At 38.1% G+C, this 19,370-nt stretch overlaps 1 protein-coding gene across 6 annotated transcripts in view; it reads right to left on the minus strand.

Moving 5' to 3' along the window:
- The window catches only part of ARMC1 (armadillo repeat containing 1), a 34,241-nt gene extending 15,379 nt beyond the window's left edge, over positions 1 to 18,862 (minus strand). For 2 of the 6 annotated variants that reach the window (XM_074882150.1, XM_074882134.1), the window contains exons 1-4: positions 17,958 to 18,271; positions 17,210 to 17,303; positions 15,543 to 15,746; positions 11,241 to 11,332 (exon numbers count right to left, since the gene is read on the minus strand). In XM_074882150.1, the coding sequence (XP_074738251.1) occupies positions 11,241 to 11,332; positions 15,543 to 15,746; positions 17,210 to 17,303; positions 17,958 to 18,256 (689 nt within the window). In that variant the 5' untranslated portion in view covers positions 18,257 to 18,271. Of the gene's footprint in view, positions 1 to 11,240; positions 11,333 to 15,542; positions 15,747 to 17,209; positions 17,304 to 17,957; positions 18,272 to 18,841 lie in introns of those variants that run through there. The other 4 variants (XM_074882143.1, XM_074882177.1, XM_074882158.1 and 1 more) reach the window with 4 other exon arrangements.
- Positions 18,863 to 19,370: the final 508 nt, after the last annotated feature.

Genomic DNA, 19,370 nt, shown 5'->3' on the forward strand with positions numbered 1-19,370 from the left:
AGCAATAGGAAAAATAATTCATAGACGTAGAACAGGAAATAAAATAGAACCTGTCGGACTGCGCAAGTCTGAAGCAATACAACGAGCTGCAGCACTATGAATCTCCAAATCCAAAACTCAAGCAGCTGCATTGCTCCATGAACCTACGTACAGCCGCCTGAGAGCAGTTGTTACATGACTGCACTCTAATGGTACCAACCATGTGCTAGCTACGTGTCACCTTTATTTACTCCAAGGCTGTTGCACCATGGAAACAAGGCAAGGTCAGACAGACTTTCCTAGAATGCTTTCCAGACCTGCAAGATGCCTGCCACTTGGCAAGTCTTCCAGACCCTACTCACTACTAGCTGTGACAATTTGACCAGGAGAAACTAACCTAAGAAAATTTTGGAATAGAACAAGGAAACTTGATGCCTTGAAGTTGATTCTGTAATAAACAAGATACCTCACTGAAATTAGGAGTGAGGACTGGATTTCCCAGTGCCACTACCAGCTCAATTTAAGTCATATGCCTATTGACCCTGGAAATTTGGAGAAACCCCATGTAAATGCTGGCATGTTCTAAAGACTGATGAAAAACAACAACAAAAAAAGCTTAAATATTAAATATGTCATAAATCTGACTAAAATCACTGTACAATCTCATTAACTGCTGTAAAATCATTTATGTGATATAATCTTAAACATTTAGCAAACTGAGTAATTACCCACGCTTAGAACATTTCCCTGATTCATTCTATTGTCCTCTGATCACAAGAAGAGAACAAACTTTCAAGAATGGGATAACAGATTTGAACATATGCCATATGTTTAACCCAGCTATTCATCTAATTTTGTTTAACTCTTGCTATTTATATGCTAAATGGAAGATCAACTTTTGATCTTCCACAGCTTGGTATCTACCATATGGACATATTCTCCATCTCAAAAAAAAAAAAAAAAAATCAAGGCCTGTTACTCAACTAAACTCAAAAGGCTTCAGAGTAGCATTTGCTAGACAAGAGTCGGCATAACAGACACAAACTCCATGTTGAATTTCACAGGAGCTAGTTCCAACATCTTGCCTGCTAATGAACAGTAATCATTTAAGAGATTTATATTGCAAAAATAATTTTTATTATATGGCTTCCACAAATTGCATCAGGATTTAAAAAAAATAATCTTAAGGGTAACAACTCTCTCTGGTCCTTTCTGGTGGAAGATACCAAATAATGGCATTAAAAAGCCAATCCTTCCTGGTAATAATGCTGTAGCGACCAGGAAGAAGAATTGGTAGTGCTGGAATTAGGCTCTGTACTGAAGTATTTTAGGAACATCTTGAAGGAAGACAAGTATCAGTTCTTGTATTATCAGCATGAGAACAGCATTAAGTATATCATATAATGATATACGATGAAAGTATATAATTATCTGGAAAATCCTTGTATTTCTTAAGAAAAACCCCACAGTCTACTTTCACTTTAAGAAGTAAGCTTCATCTGATTATATCCCTGAAATCTACTGGAGAAAGTAAAAAAAAAAGTTTGTAAACTTACAGATAAAGGCTTCCTAAGGAAACAAAACATGTGTGAATGATAAGAATTAAACTACAGCACCAACCTGTACCAGAGGAAAAAAACCCCACAGGTTTAGGCTATGTAGGCATATGTATGTGTAAGCTTTGTATTTAACTCATTTGCTAAATAGTTAATATTAATCTATTCAGCAGAGACTTGAAGTAGGTAACTTTGAAAGCGACAATTTAAACATCTTGTTTTCATACTCCTGAACTACTTATTTGTTGGAAATGGATTTTTTTTTTTCCCCAAGCAAGCCAGAATTAGCAGCTTCACTGGTAGCCAAAGGGACAGCAGTCATGCGAGATAGGTTGAAGCATGCACCAAGGTTTAAAAAAGAATTTTGTGTGAACTTGATGATGTACTGTGTAATTAGTGAATGCACTAACAATTTTCATTTGTTCCAAGTTATTACATAGGACTTCCTACCTGCAAAATTCAATGGAAATCTTGCAGAAAAAGATATTGTAGCATGTACTGGAAAATGACAAAGTATAAACACACATTCCTGAATAGAAATACATCTATAACATATTCACTTTCCATTAGTTGTTTCAGAGTAATTTCACTTTTTTCTAAAATACCAGCTCCATTCAGAAACTGCTAATGAAGACTGTTTCATCATTAATATGTTTTGAGGCATTTCCCTTTGTGGCATTTATTGCCTGTAATACCCATGTGAAACTATGTAAGTTCTGATCACCCACCAGTACCTTACTATGTTTCTTGCTTGAGCAGCATTCAGGGAAAAAAAAAAGAAAGAAAAAAGGGTAATCCAGACACTTATGATTTAATAGAAAAAAAATCTACCATTTTTTTGGGACTTCAGCATGAAGGTCAAAAACCAGGGACAAGCATCACCTGTGCACAAGCTCACTGTAATCCAAAAGCAGACATATGATATTGGCAAGGAAAGATGAGAAACCTCACAGTGCTAAGTAACTATCAACTTCCTTTTCATAGATAAGTGGCTCCAGCCTACAATACTGTCAATCTGCACCTGCTGTAAGTATTAAATACTTCACAACACAACTTGCTACTTTTATTTCAAAGCATCTTAAGCCTTCTTTGCTCTTTATTTTAGTAAACTGTCAGAAAAAGTCAGCATATCAAAGAACCTACCTCAGCATTTTTTCTTGTAAACTCAATAGTAACCAGTGAAGGTCACTGTATTCCTAAAATGCTTTCGACACCAGCTGACGACAAGGTTTAGTGAGTGATAAAGGCACCCTGTGTTGCCATCGCTATTCCTGACTCTTCTGCCAATCCACTTAAATCTCTTCCCTCCCACCTCAGTACAGAACCCCACCACAAAAAGATAAGACAGTTGCACTTTCGCCATGGCAGGCAGGTCTTGAGGCACAGAGTTCAGCATGATAGTATTTTTTTTCCTACCATTCAGCCAGCATTTAGTTAAATGCCAATTCATATTCTATTCTTTTTAACATACCAGAACATTGTGCTACACTGTGTAAACCATTTCATTTGTTATAATCAATGTTTCTCATGAGTTCCATCTTCGTTTTAATATAAAGTCTGCAGGAAAAAATAGGAAGTAAAAACACCTTAAGCTTATACTGCTTTCTAAAATATTTAACTCCCTGCTCCAACCAGTTTCTAAATAAAGAAACCAAGATATTGAGCACAAAAGCCTTTCAAATATATGTATTTTATTATTTTATACTTCACACCCTTTTTTCAGTTTCAATGTTCTTTTTTTATTCTGCAATACCCATCATAACATTTCTTGTCTATAATGAAAAGCTACTAGTTAATTTTCTAACTTCCCAACTGATTTCTTCACATGGAAATACAAAGCACTCAAAGTAATTATGATTGTGGCCCTCTTTCTGCCAAAAAAAAGCGACACCAGAATAATGCATATTCACCCAGTAACAGATACTGAAAATTCTTTTCCAGGTTTAGGAACCCACAATTTGGTAATGTGGCTTTTCAGATACTGTACATAAATAACCACTGTAGAACTTCAGTGGTAGGTAACAAGGCATGAAACTTGCACTGCTTGTTATCATATTGTTAAGCCAGTCATTGTAAACCAGCTGAAGGCCATGATTTTGAAGAACTTACAGGTAGTGTCTAAATCTTGTTACGTAAATGACCAATTAAAACCACCACATTAATGATTACTTACTTTGTTATCTCACTAGTGAATAAGCATTCACTAAATACCAAGAAAATAAAATATTTATATCAAAGGGGTAAGAGAAACTGTTGAAATGCATTTCAACATTCTTGATATGTTTTGGAGTGTCAGAGACATACCAAGAAAGCTGTGCATTAACTGCAAGTGCTGCACAGAAACCAGTAACAAAAGTAGCTCGTATGCTGTTTCATTGATTGTGCAAATGTATTGAACTAGTACATTAAAAGCTAGTCTACTGAACTAGTATTGTGTTGAACTGGTATACTAAAAAGTCTATGGATGTACAGTACCTGAATTAAATGGAGACAGACATCAGATGATGAAAAGCCACACAACCAACAGTTCTGATACAGATGACAGATACCAAGTGGAATGTTGTAAGGTAAAGGTAGTAGCTTGGAGAGCAAAAAGTGAAACCAAACTGTAATCCTGACTGCAGTTAAAAACATTATAATAGGAATTATAATAGGAATTACACACATATGACAGAATAGAAAAAAAAAAAGAATACTAACACACAAAAGCCCAATCTAGAGGTTGACAACCACCTAAACTGTTGAGCACAGAAACAATACTGATCGTATAGAGCTCACTAAGCAAGTAAGTTGTGTGCAAGAATAAATGATGATTTTGTAACACCTCTTTGACACAGAGGTCCCAAGATAAAAAAGACAAAACGGAACATCAAAAGTAAATTGCCAGAACACCTAGTACATCTTGTAGGGCACAGGGCACACCCTTAGATTTGGTCACACTTTCGTATTTTCTCAGTGACCAATCCTACAGACACAAACAAAACCAATAAGCTCATCCTAAATTGCACGTCTCATAATAAGACTTTAGAACAGTTATTTATATGACTGATAATTTCTATTAACCCCTGCAAAATATAAACCCACAGTAATATCTCAACACGTAAATTACTAGTTATATTTGAATTGTTGGCAGTCAAGTCTTGGACTATTCTTACAAAAAATATCCATCTTTCCAAACATTTAAACCTTATTTTTTTACCTCACAAAACCTGTCAGCATTCTCTCAGAAAGCCCATTACATCATGACTAAAGTCCAGGATAAAACCAATACTGTAAGGATTTTACACCATTTCATTACTTAATGCTTTCTGTGTTTTATTTATTGTTACCATTTGTCCCTGTGCCTGCATCTCTGTGTTGAGATCATGACTTCCTATATCCTTCATAACACTAAATATACTACAAGAATACAAAAAAAAAAAAAGTCTTGAAACATTTTAAAAACATTTGCTGAATTGGGAGAAAGTCTGAACCCTTTGTTAGTTTGTCATGACCCACAAGCAAAAAGCACACAAACTTTTACTGAGTACATGCCTTAATAACATAGGTAGTCCACAGCACTGAACTCACCCTCTCCTCTGCCCCTCCACTCCTTCCTATATATAATCTCCTCCAAATACCAGAAAGCTGTTTGACAGACAAAAGGAGCCTTCATCCACTTAGGACAAACAACATGGTATATTTAAAGAGGACATACTAACGTTTCCTACATTTTCTAATATTTCATTGGGGTTTTTTTTGGCAGAGGATGCTTTTTCAAAAATAACTTCAAAAAAATTATTTGTGACACTTGTAAGATTAACAAAATATACAATAAAAACATTCCTTAAAGAACCTAGAGGTGGAGGAGGGGGATATCAAGCCACTTTGTTTAACAATGCTGAATAAACCAGACTGCAGATGTCTTCCTGCTGTGACCATCTATTATTAACAAGCACACTGCTACAGCACTGAATAGACTGGAGCCCCACAGCCCAAAGAGATGCACCAGCAACCAGTAGTGTAATTTTGTAGAAGCACTTACATTCTAATAGACAAAATGTAACAAAGTGCAGAAAACAAGGAGGCTTGGGAAAATAACAGGAAAGGAAAGGTCAGAAAAGTTAACATGGAATAGACAGATGTGTGTATTACTCTTGTTTCAGGTGATACACAGCAATTTCTAGACACAGAGGTTTTGGAACTTCCTGCTCACAGGAATACAGAAGACATGGGATAACCATGTTTTTCTCCAAAACCACAACTACTCAGTACACTATCATGTATGGTAGAGTCCAAAAACAATCATGCAAGAGAATCATGCTTCCCATTATCCAATCTCAACTGTTTCTCAATTTTGATGTGTAAAAAAACCCCACATACCAAGGATTACAAAAACAACATTATTAACTGATTCAGGTATAGAAAATCTCTACAGTCTGTAAAAAGGTATTTCCTTCTCCTTTGTAAATGAGAATTTAAGTATTCCAATCAATAGCATAAATGTATAAATGCAGTACATGTGAAAAGTTTACAGAATTGTTTAACTATATTTTCTCACAAAGTATTATCTTGATGCCAGTTATGATAAGGCAACATTCCTTTCATCATCAGATATCCCTTTAAATACGTAGTTTGCTTTCTTGCTAATTAATACACGGCCTTTGACCTTTCTTCCCCCAGTCATTCCTCCTTTCTCACAAAGGAGAAAAAGAAGTATGTCACACAACAAAAATGATAAAACTATTGTGATGCTACATGCCTATGATTTTAATTTCAGCAAATACCACCTAAAATACTTGGCGCTTTTTTTTTGTCAGACATCATAAATTTGAACTTCACTTGTTTCAATGAATAATTAAATTTTCAAAAAGTATAGGTAATTAAGACTACCAAAAATTAAAATTGAGTAAGAAGTCAGCAATTATAGACTGCATGTATTTTACCAGATCTGCAAAGGACTCTAATTAAACACATATTAATTGCCCTAATCTTCTTAGGCAAGTAATAAATTGGAAGAGCTGATTAATGCACTGGATTTAGTTCAGCTTGTTAAATCTGACACCCTGGCAAAGGAAGACTATCTTGAAAAGCTCTTTTAGCTAAGTAATTGGAATTTTACTCTCAGTAATTTGCCGTTCCATAATAAGAGCTATTTAGTATATTGACTCTTCATCAGGCTTTTTTTTTTAAATACATGTTAGTTATATTTAAACAGTACCATTATGCTGCTCATAAAGATTATGAAAAATTATGAACTTTGACCTTTACTGTCCATCAAAAGTCACTTCCACTCTGAACACAAATTAGTATATTTCCTTGTAGGCTATAAATCCTAATTAATTTTAATTCTAGAAGCTGCTAATAACATTTTATAAAGTCCATACGGACACATTAAGTCCTCCATACAATTCATAAAGCCAGCAACTAAACCAGTTTTCAATATTAAATAACTGCTGATCACTGCTGGAATATAATGAAACACCGTTCTCCAATAAGCCTCAATTTCTCCTCTCCTTTTTAACTATTTACACAAACACTTTTACACATACTCTTACAGGTACTCAGTCACCTGGCAAGGGAGTGAAACATTTTTGTGATAGCACTAAAGCAGTCTCAGCCATAAAAAAAAAAAAAAAAAAAGAAAAAGAAAGGTCTGGAAACCTGCAGGTAGGAATTTTAATGGTCTGATTCCTCTCCAACACATTTACTAGTCCTAGCTTATAACATGGAAAGATGCATCAAGCTTCACTTAAGAATAAGCAAATGTGGATGAACAAAATAGAAATCTCCCCTGCTAAGGGAAAAAACAGAAAGTATAGAATAGGACAACAGAAACTTTTATATTTGAAAAATGTTTTGAAGTATTCCATGAAACTTGAACAGCTTCTCATATGTCCTAGAAAATGTGGAAGTGTATAAAGCCTTTCATATGAAGCATCTCAGAAAGTCATACATGTTCCAAATCAAGTTCAATCTGAAAAAAAATCCTAAATATATAAATATCTCACTGCCTTCAAATTTTTATTCTGTACTCTTCAGAGCTGACATTTCATATTTCTGCTCTAGAGCCTATAAGCCCCAGTCACTATATCTAAAATCTGTTACTCTTCTGTTAGCAAAAAATAGTGTTCATACATCTTGAAAATCTTTGTCACAGTGAACCTAAAACCTATCCTTTGTTCTTTAGGTGAAATGTAGTATCATCTAAGGAGTCAGCCAAACATTCATTTTAAGCAGCAAAATGATTTTCACAGATGAGCTATAATGCTTATTATAAACAAATACCAAGATAATCCTAGGGGATGAAGTCATGAAATGGAACATGAAGGTACCTCAAAGAAGAACTACAGTTAAACTTGGATGTGTCTCAAATATTTCCTACCCATTTCACATGATGCAGTACAGAGTATAATTTACTGCTTACCACTGAATACACAGGTAGCACTTAATTTCAACTCTCACCCTCAGTAGTCTTATGAAGAAAATAATACTTTACCTTCACGATAACAAGCTTTAACAAGTGCTGTATTCTTCTTCCATTGGTCGTGTATTACTTGCAACAAAAGGGGTTTGACCTGTGCCTGAGGCTCCCATGTACTAAGAAATCATAAGTAGCAAATCAACTCCCAACTATTTTCCAGTTGATGGCATCAACTGGTTAGCTGTAGGCATGTTATGACAAGAAATTCCACACCTGAACTTGAGGTCTCTAATACAGAGACCTTCAAGGCTTATAAAAAGACACTCACATGTTGAGAAAAGTCCTCAAATTTCAGGATTTACATAACTGAAAGCAAGAGAAAACTGGAATTCTAAACAAACTCTTGACTTCCTAAGCACAGTGTCAGTGCAGTACTGCTGAACATCAACTTAAGTCTGAAACATGACAAATATTGTTTGCGACTTGCCTCTGTGCACACGAGCTCCATTTCATTGCTTGAAAAGATGTAACACAGCTTTATCAGTGGCAGAGTACAGTTTGTCACAATTCAGTACCAAACAGGGAAAGCCACTGAATATTATTTAGTTAAGTGAGAAGTCAATGAAAACGAACAGTGAGAGTTATAAAATCTTTGATGAAAGAGAAAGATTTAGATCACAGGATGTGCTTAACCTGCCAAGAACTAAAAGACAGTGACTACAACTTCTGGTCCAGAAGATGCTGGGTTCTGTCTCACTTGACAGAACCATGCAATAACTGGAAAAGCAGAACACTGACAGAAGTTCATACCTCTTTGTATGATTTGTTTGCACTTTTATAGCACATCACCAAAAAAATAATCTAAACCCCAAGTTAAAATTGTGGAAATAGTAAAAATTTTAGATTAGTTAGAGCAATGAGCTAGATAAACAGATACTGGAAAGCACACTGGAATGCACAGCATGAAGTCCTTAAGACCAAAGCATTTATTACTGCATTTATTAATGTTTAGTTTCAGTTCAAAGGACTACAGTATTATATAAATACAACTTCTGGTAAACTGAAATCACATTAAAAGCTAGAATCTGCATTTTGTAAAGCAAATCTAAAGAAGAGAGACCTTGTTTTCTCCCCTACAGACTTTCTAACAAAACAACACAATCCCAAACCATTGGGTTTTTGTGACAAAAATAATTCTACATCTATCTTCTCAGCACTTTTCTACCATCTTTCTCCATATTTCTGCAGGCAACACAAAACTAAGCTTCAGCATTTCCTGTCAACATTAAAGCCTAAAATCCTGACAAGCACATGACAAACTCTTGTGTTTGAAAATGCTATGTATTTAAATTTTCATGATATCACACTTTCCAAATGTTACAAGCATACAAATCAAATGTATGTTCTTACTCTTGCCAAAGAGCTTTCTAGAAAAAAAGAACACCTACAAGATTTCCAGTTTTTACTGACTTATCTCTCCTTTTCTGCATGTTTCTGAACTTCACACTCTTTCGGTCCCTGAAATTGAAACGTAGAAAAAAAGGCTGTCCAAGAGATTTCCATAAAATTCTTTAAACAAAAGTTTTAATAAAGACTGCTTCCTGAGTAATATTTATAAGCTGCAGAGACCATTCCCCTTTCAACAACTTCTCAAGGATGTCTCGGTGCTCTAAACAGACATGTAATATATACTAAAAGTAGGTTATTCTGAAATACAAGCTTCTGTTATTACCTAAACATTTCAGTTCTTATTGTTATTATAAAAATAGCAAGCAAAGACTTATGTATACTTTACCTTAATTATGCTTGTCCTTAAAAAAGGAGAATACTGTAAGACTTAATTCCATTTTTCCCCATACATCCTACTAAAAACAGCTATCATTTTTAAAAGTTATAATTATTACATTATTCAAAAAATTAAGAATGACTCTCTTAATTCTTGTCATTTAGTTTATCGTCCTGTTTAAGACATTTGTTTTAAATCCCTGTGTTTTGGGTAACTGAGTAGCAAGTTGGTATTTAGGCATAATGCTGAATGTCATGCCAATACATAATCTTGTTAGTTTCAGCAGAATTTAGGAAGTACTTAAAGGTAAACAGTTTTAATCCTTCTTAGATCACATATCATATAGGACTTGTGAACAGACCAGAATTTCCCCTCCAATTCTACCGGTTCACACCTTTAGATAAGCAGCGTCAGAGAGAGAGACAACAAAAGGTACACCAGCAAAAACTGGAAGGGCTATGGGATGAAGGAACTAGGAAAGTCTAGCCTTGGGTTTTTTCTAAAAGAAACTTGTAACTTATACCACAAGTGATACATTAGGGATTCAATTAACTTATTAATGATTCAAAAGCTTTCCACTTGAATCTATAATACACAATTTTACTCGTGTTTCATCCTTCTCTAAACAATTGTTTTAAACATTCATCTGAGACACATCTCAGTGAAGCAATATGACTTTCCTCCCTCGTGGAACAGTCCCTCACATCTGAAAAGTCCAGTTAACTAGAGCACTATCAAACTGCGTGTAAAATAATCACGTTCTGATAACTTAATGGCAAATTAATTTTTGCTATGACAGACTAATCTTTGGAGGAGGGTGGACTTTTTTTTTGCTAATAATGATTTGTCTTAGTTCATCATATTATTTTCTATTGATGTGCACATTGGCATCTTCTCCAGTGTGCATATACCCACACACCTTCCAGTATTGAAGACTCAACAGTTAGCAATCTTAAAATGTGCGACTTGGCTTTTGTTAAGAGACATAACCCAGTTGACACATTCTACAAAGAAATTAGAGACCACTACAAACCTCGCTAACCTCTACTCTGTCTGCAAGGCATTTCCTCAACGCAGATCTGCAGATACATACCTTCAAAAATACATCAAAACAAATACATTGCATATACGATTTCTCTTCCCAACAGTAAGATTCAAAGAATAACTTGGCAGATGCCGAGCAATTTCATTAAATGCACTAGTGCAAGGCACCCTTACACAATGATGAGAAAGATTATAAGAGAACCTAAAGGGAAGAGACAAAATGAGTTACCTGTAACAAGGGCAAGAAATCTGTTGTCTGGCAAATGACTTTCAACTTAATATTTCTTGTAGACTATGGTCTACTTGCTATACTGTAAAATTAAAACCATTAATTGCTTGCAGCCACATAACTTCAACAAGGAAGAAATCAGTATTAAAAATTCACTCTACAGATTCATAGTCAAGGTTTTACTTTGCATCAGAATGTTATGTTTACACTTTCTTTGGATCCAACAACCCATCAAAAACTTACTTTTGTATTACATTCTGTAAGCTGAGCATCATACCCAATTCACTTTTCATCTTTTCTCTGTTGACACGGCACTCTGCCAAATAGCGGAGAGCCTAAAAGAAAGAGGACCACAGCAAATCAGCAATATGTCCAGTAGTATATTATCATTAATTCTTATTAGTGTACATCTGCAAAACCTTTACAATGTGAGTTCTAGTAAGAAGATAAAGAGGATTATCACCTACTGTGAACGTTAAAAAATCATTTTATTCTTAGAAATACACAGAAAGCACAGAAGATCTAATCTATGAGAAAAGGTTGAGACACTGGGTTTGTTTATACCGGCTAAGAGAGTCTAAGGGACAATCTAACAGCTGTCTACATCTACTCAAAAAGCCTTTACGAAGATGATTAAACCAAACTTTCCTCTACAGCAGCAGACAATGTACCAAGGGGGAGCAGCCACAAATTGCAGCTTGGGAAGTTCAAATCAGAATTACAAAAAGTTTTTGCACTATGAAGGTGGTTCAACACTGGAACAGATGACCTAGTGGGACTGCAGAATCAACGAGACAAAGCTACAACTGACCTGATTGAGTGTTGGTGGCAGTCCCAATTCAAGCAGGAAGCTGAAGTGAACGACTTCCAGAAGTCCCTTCCAACAAACATTTATGTGATCTGAGATCTAAAGTAATTTTTATACACTATGCTTCTTGTATAACTTCCATCAATTCTATGGGCTCCCTCAGTACTAGAAAACTCACTACCACCAAGTTTCTACTGTCCACAGAAAGAGGTCTATCACATTTATAAACTGAAGACTAATTGCAATACTCATCACTCCATACAGGAATAAGAATACAAGCAGCAGCAAGCTGCTTAGGTTATTGTCACCTAAACTGGGAATGTACACTTATTTGTTGCCCAAGGTTTTGTTTATTTGACTTTCAGGGTGGACTCTCTGCAGAACTTCACACTGCTGACACCAGTCAGCAACTGTATATTTGCATGATCCTCTTAACATAATACTCTTCCAGTTAAAATGTCAGTCCTTTTCATGAGACATGTCTCTATTGTTAGTGCTAAAGTTTTCTTAGAAGGAACCTCCAAAAGTGTACTGTGCATTGTAATTTAATCAGTGTTTTATTCATGTAGGTAGAAGAACCGCACTTGCAAAATCCTGCAACACACAGATACAATGGTTTATAAAATGGGGTTTGCGATAGCAGGGTTTAGAAGTGCACTAGTTCTTTAAATATAGTCATATAATAGCTATGCTGCTCAATAGCTGCTTTAAAAATAATATGCTCCTTAATCCCTTCTGAGATAGAGAACTAATTATCTGGGTTTTTTTCTAAATCAACTTCAGCACATATTAGGTGAAATTCAAGACGATTTTATTGCCTTTTGAGAGAGTCTGGCTGTTGTCTGGCAAGATAAAAACTCTAAATGTGATACTTGCTATTTCCTGATGTGGATCAGTATCAATAACTGCAGTTTATACATGTTGTATATGCATTTATTTTCTTACTTTTCAACTATGGGGAAATACCTGAGTGACAGCTCTGAACTACTAATTTTCATGTTAAGAAATGTATCCTTACTGGTTGAAAAAGTTTCTTATTAGTCTCTGTTCGAGCCATTTAGTAAGGATATAATGTCGTCAGACAAAGAAAAACCCATTCTCTTAACAGCTAATTATTTGAGTCAAAACCTAGGCAGGCTCTTCCATCTGTCACGTACTCTTTACACACAAACATCACTTTCTTGAAAATAAGGCCAAAGACAAATTTATCAGAACAACTTAAGTGACCTGACTTTTCAACACTAGGAAGTCAGTCCTATTCCCCCTGGCCCCCATGGGACATGCAAAGGTCTGCACCTTCAAAGAAGTGAGATCATTTACTTATTAAATCGCAGTCTACTGAAGGCATAAGAAGGATTACTATTATGGACTTTGCCTCAGCCTCTCTTCAGCAAAACACTTACATACATTAGTTTTAAGCTCACAAGTAATTTCATCATAATCAATAGGACTACCTCCATACTTGAATCTAAAAATACTCTATTGTCAATCTTAATAACAAAAGACACATTTAATGTTTCATAAGTGAAATGTTAACGTAGTTTCTTAACTTCAGAGTCCTACTTTTTAAAATTTTAGTCCAAATTTAAGAGGGGAAATAAAAAAAAAAGTAGTACTGCCTGGGTTACTTCTGATTTTTTTAATTTAAAACATTCAAACTTTTACCATTTGAATTGTATCATAAAGAATTCCTGGAATTGGAACTAGAGAAAACTACAGAAAAATGTACCACCTCTTGATCAGACAGAAGAAAGGACTGAACTGAAACTGCACATGGGGAGGAAAACACCCTCCCTGAAAGATTCTACAACATATCAAAAAAGTTACATAGGGAACTATTATGATTCATACAGATTATTTATAATTTCAGCTATGGGAATTGCAGAATAATACAATAAGAAATTTAAAGTCGGTGTTGTACAACCTTTTATTAGGTACAAACTTAATGGAAAATCATTACATTTAATGATTCTCATTCAAATGAAAGCACCTTTTAGACCAATGGGATGGTTAGAAAAAGAAAACCAAACCAAAACAACCTTTCAGAATGGAAAAATATCAGAAATGAAGACTATAAAGTTATCAGCAAAGATATTAAAAGATACAGAACCTAAGAGGTTCAAGAACTCATGAACACCAAGTGTCCTGAGTAGCAGACAAAAACATGTTTTCACAGTAAACCAATCCATTTCTGACTGCAGCCAGGGTCCTGGGATATAGCACGGTCTCCTCTCAATCCTTATTCTTAATCCACTCTAACTCTAGGTTAGCACTAAATGGAAACACACAGCTGTCTCCCACTTCCACCCAATGAGATGTCCTTACAACACAACTTGAGTAGTATTTGGGGCTATGGAGTCATGCTGCAAACTGGATTAGTCCTCATCAATCTGACAGTCAGTCCTTTTTATGTAGAGTTAATTTCTGTAACGTGATCACAGACTGATTACCGAATCCCGTGCAGGCAGTGAGAATACACAGCCCAAAGGAGAAAAGGCAGGAAAAAGAGGGAGACATTGGAACAAGATCCTGTTTTAAGAACACAACCTAAGGAAACCACACTGGAAAGAAAACCAATACAATGTATTCCCAAGAACTGTAAAATCAACTCAAAGTTCTTGCAGTGAAGAACATTATAGTCTGGCAAATGCTATGGCAAGGCTAACCTAAAAACCAATTAGCAGGGCACAGGTCTCCTGGATTATGGGACCTCATTCCCTGAATCCAAAAGAGCATCAGAGAAGTAATTCCCGGTTGTCCACCATTATCCACTATGAAAGCAAAACAAATGAAAAATACAGAATTATGGTACAGATAGATCTTAATGGTATAAAGAATAATGTATACTGTATGGAAAACCCAAAGCTCTTTACTCCTTAATTTCATATTGTTTAGAATTCAATAATGACATAAAAATGGAAAAGAGCACCACATAAATTTTAGTAACTTAAAATCTTATTAGAAGAATTGAATTAGACTTTTAACAAAATTTTGACTTCTGTTTGTCCTGTTTCTAAGCAAGAAATACACTTTAGGTTTGTATTTAGATTTAGATTTAGGATTTAGAATCAGGACTTTAACATTTATAATTTAGGAGAAGAAACAGACAAAAGCTGGAACCAATTGTATTAGATATTAATAGATTTTGGGGGTTTTTTTGGGTTTGGGGTGGGGGCTGGTGTTTGTTTTTAATTCCATGAGGGTAGTCAAATGCTGGATTGGGGTGCCAGAGAGGTTATGGAAACACCATCCTTCAAGGTGTTCAAGAATCAAGCAGATGTAACCCTGAACCAAGATCTGAGTACACTTAATTTGAGAATGGGATTGGACTTTATCACCTCTGGAGGTCGTTTCCTAAACCTAAATTATCCTACAATTTTAAATTTTTTTCCTCCAAGATGAATGTTGAATCACCGTGTATATTTACCAAGCTCCATGACTTCATCTTAAGAAAGAGATTTAAGGGTGCTTACCTCCCTCCACACAAAAAGTGAAATAGCTGTATTAGGGAAAAAATGCAAAGTAAATTATCTATTTCAAAAAATATAAATTCCCCTGGAATAACGTGTCATTGCTAAACAATTTTTGAAATATATGTTTTTAAGAAAACATGTATAATGAATATTGACATAATATAAAACCAGGTTTTATTTTTTACATTTTTGCTTTTTTAAAGATATATCAAAAGAGTTACAAAATATCCTACTGACATACAAATTTATGTCCAGAATACTTACTAGTAAAGCTGAATGAACAACTGGAGGGTTGGGATGGTCCAAAAACAAAATAAGACCTGGCAGGCATCCTTGATCCTGAACAATGGCCCGTCTGTTCAGTGGGTCAGCCGCTAGATCTCGGAGTTGGTTAACTACAGATAGTGCATCAGGCTCCTCACTCATAGTAGAATTCATTTTTTCTGCACCATGCATACAAAATACCTGCTAAAAAAAAAGTCTGTATTACTAATAGCACAACATTTATCATCAATTAAAACACAGATAAGACAAAAGCAGAAAGGCAGCGATTTGTTATGAGCATAAAAGTATAAAAAAAACAAGGACTAGAATTCATGGAATGTGGATGGAATTGATAAGGATGTGGATCTTGAAATTTGTAAACTAGAAATCTAAACTTCCTATGCAGAGAACAAGTAAGTTTGGTTAATAATATTTTGATTTGTTTCCCATGTATAATTTCACACCAGTCAGCCACTACAGGAGTATGTTTGTGTTGGTCTTTTTACACTACCGATAAATATTTCTGAGAAATCCATAGTTTTCTCACAACAAGGCACCCTAGAAGTCTATAAACATCCTTCTGTATAAACGTGTAAAATCAAAAAATGTATTTTCAGAGTACCTCTAGCAATAATCAAAATTTACACAAAAAATGAACCAGAAAAGCCAGCAAAACATTAACACTGCATCAAGAACAGTGAACATTAAGTTTTAATCTGGACCTATATATCAAATAAGTAGTGTAATGCCATACTCATTAAAAGGCAAAAGGGGTTTGGAGAGTGAATTCTGTTTGTTTTTTTTTTTTTTTCCTTTCACTAGTGTCCTCTCAATAAAAAGAAAGCAAGCAGGTCACACCTTGCTCCAGCCGAAGTCCGAGCCACCATATCAATTTCAAAAGAGACACGTGTTAGCTTGAGAGTATCAGATTCCAGAGTTGCTTAATAGGGAATAACTACTTAACAGACAACAAGAACCTAAGTTTACTCAGAGAAAATGCTACATCTTGGTGTAAAAACTAGTTTCCTTCAAAAGACTGATTACATGCCTCTGAAACTACTAAATACTAACTGTGGTCCTGGTGTTGCCAGTACCAACGCATGCGAGTAACTCTTCTTAAGGCACAAAAGTATGAGTAAATATGTATTGTTAATTTTTGTTCTCTCATTTTTCTCTTACATAAAAATAAAATTAATTAAATTTGTAAGTGGTCACACTCTTTTAACATAATTTCCCAAACAATATCGTACAAACATTATATTGTTTTCTTACTGAAGGCAGGCCTTTCAGCAACACAAGTTAATCATACTCCTCAAAAAGAACAAACCACAAATATGCAATTGGGTTATGAGACTTTCTGACATTTTCACACAGAAATAATGCTGTTAATCTCTTAAATCACTGGTCCTTCCTTCAGGAACGGCAGTGCTAATGTGAAAAATACATGCCAACAATTATTCTCCAGGCTATTTTTCTTGACTATCACAAGTCCAAAGATCAACTGGGAGATACAGCAGGTCAATTAATAAACAGTAATTTATATTTTCAAAGCAGACAACGCTAAATTTAAAAAAATCTCTGTTAAGTATTATTAATTACTTTTCACACTTGGCAAAGAAACTTATTTGAAACTTAAATATCAAGTCAGTTGTGGAGCTGATGCTAACCAAAGTCTCCAAGTTCCACTTCTGCGTCCCAAGCACCAGATCATTCCTACAACTCTCCGTACTGTGATCACCTTGTCTTTTTCCTTCTAATCTCCTGAAGAAGCATGAAGCCAAATGTTACCCACATCCTATCCCATCAGGCCACCCTCACGTCCTCCCCAGACCTTTCTCTCTCTCTCCTCAGCCACAACCGAGGAGACAAGTCCTTACCTTCTCCATCACCTACAACAACCAATTTTATGAGAACTAGGACCCGTGACATTCTTTTTAATGAAAAAACAACTAAGCTGTTTTAAAAGTTTTAAGAAGTTATCCAGAATTTGGGAACCTAGCAGATAAGTTGGGCAGGTACTGGCTCTTTTCTCCTTCTTGTAGCTTTGTGACCAAAGCTTAACAAAGGCACCGCAGATCTCTGTCGGTCTCCCTTTCCGCTCTGTGTCCTCACCGGGGAGGCCCAGAAGAGGAACCGCCAGAGCTTCACACCTCTGCTGTCACGCTGAGCGTCCCTTAAGCGGCGGAGCAGACAGTCCGGCTGCGACAAGGCCCCAGGGCTCAGCTCCCAAGCTCCTCGGCCGGCGGAGGCACGACCCTCCAGCGACCAGCCGACGTGAGCTCCGGGACGCGGTTAGGGAGAGCAGGAGGGACCTCGGCCGGCCTTGCCGCCCCCATCTCACGGCCATCCCGCCCTTCCCCAGGGTCCCCCGTTCCCGCCCCCGGGCGCGGCCTGTTCCTCTCCCCGGCCCCGTACCGTCGCAAAAGACGTCCCCGGCGGAGCAGCTCAGCCCCGCGCCGCCATCGCCCGCGGGGACGGCACGGCCTACGGAGGGCGGCGGGAGAAGGCGGGAGGAGGCGGCAGCAGGGCCCGCCGCACACGCACCACCCGCCAGGGCCCGCTCTGACCCCGGCACCCCCCACCACCCCACAACCCGATTGGCGCGGGCCCGCCCGCACCCCTCCGCCACTCGCGGCGCGCTTTGTTCCTGGCGAGGCGCGATTGGCTGCCGGCGGTCTGCCCCGCCCCCCGGCGCTGGCGCCGCCGCTGTGCATGCCGGGAGTTGTAGTTGGGAGAGGGCCGCAGGACCCCGCCTGGCAGGAAACACGGCCCCTCCGTTCCTTTGGTTTGGTTTTATTTGTTTGTATAACTTTCCTTCCATAGATAGTCACCACCTAAATTTGAATTTGCTGCTCAAGTGTAAACTGTACTGTGAAATAACACAGTGTAAACCACACCTGATCCTGCATGGAGACACAGTACCCTACCCCCCTCTTGAAACCCGAAGGGGGTAGTCCCCACCCCCTGAGACCCGGACAACTTTATTTTAATTAAGCAACTCTTAATCCTATTTGAAGATCTGGGCTCCTCCTCCCCGAGTTGCAAAGGTTTTTCGTTTTCACATTCCTCTGCTCCACTCATGACAGTTGAACCTTTTCAGTTTTGAAACGTTTAAGTTTCCGAAATTGCGAACTTCTCCTGACCAACCCGTACACCTCGGGTCAGCACGGGGACACCTTCCCCGAGCTCCCCTGTGCCTCGGCAGCCCAGCCCGCGCCGCTCGACTCCCACCGGCTCCGCCTCTCACCGCTCCTGCTCCCACAGACACCCTCCCCCCCCCACGCTACGCACGGCAGCACCTTCCTGCACGTTTTTGAAGGTGACGCAGCCGACACTCCCCCCGGAGCCCCCAGCGGTGCTGCAGCCGACAGACCAGCGGCCGCCTGGCATCGCCGTTCGGTTCCGCTGGGACCTCCCCCTCCCCCGGCCAGGCCACAAGCGCTTCCCACACTGGCAGCTCCCGCGCTCCAGAGGAGCCTCCTCCGGGCAGGCTGTCACCGCCGGGGCAGCGGTGACCAGGTAGGGCCGCTGCCGCTCCCCTACCGCCGGCGGGAGCCGCGCTCTGAGCGGGCGGGGCCGATGCCGGGGCCGATGCCGGGGCCGCCTCCCCACCGCCACCGAGCAACCACCAGCACCTCCGCCGGGGCCCCGCCTTATTGGCGGGGACAGTCACGTGACGGGGGCGGGGCTATTTCACCCCTTTCCTCCGAGCCCGGTGGCTGCTGGGTAGGTCGCCGCGCGTAGCCTTGCGGAGGGCGCTCGAGGTCCCGCCCCCCCCGCGGGCAGGGCGGCTATTGGTCGGGATGGCGCCGGAGTGACCGGGGATTG

This window comes from Strix uralensis, chromosome 1 (assembly GCF_047716275.1).
Source record: "Strix uralensis isolate ZFMK-TIS-50842 chromosome 1, bStrUra1, whole genome shotgun sequence".
Classification (NCBI taxonomy): domain Eukaryota; kingdom Metazoa; phylum Chordata; class Aves; order Strigiformes; family Strigidae; genus Strix; species Strix uralensis.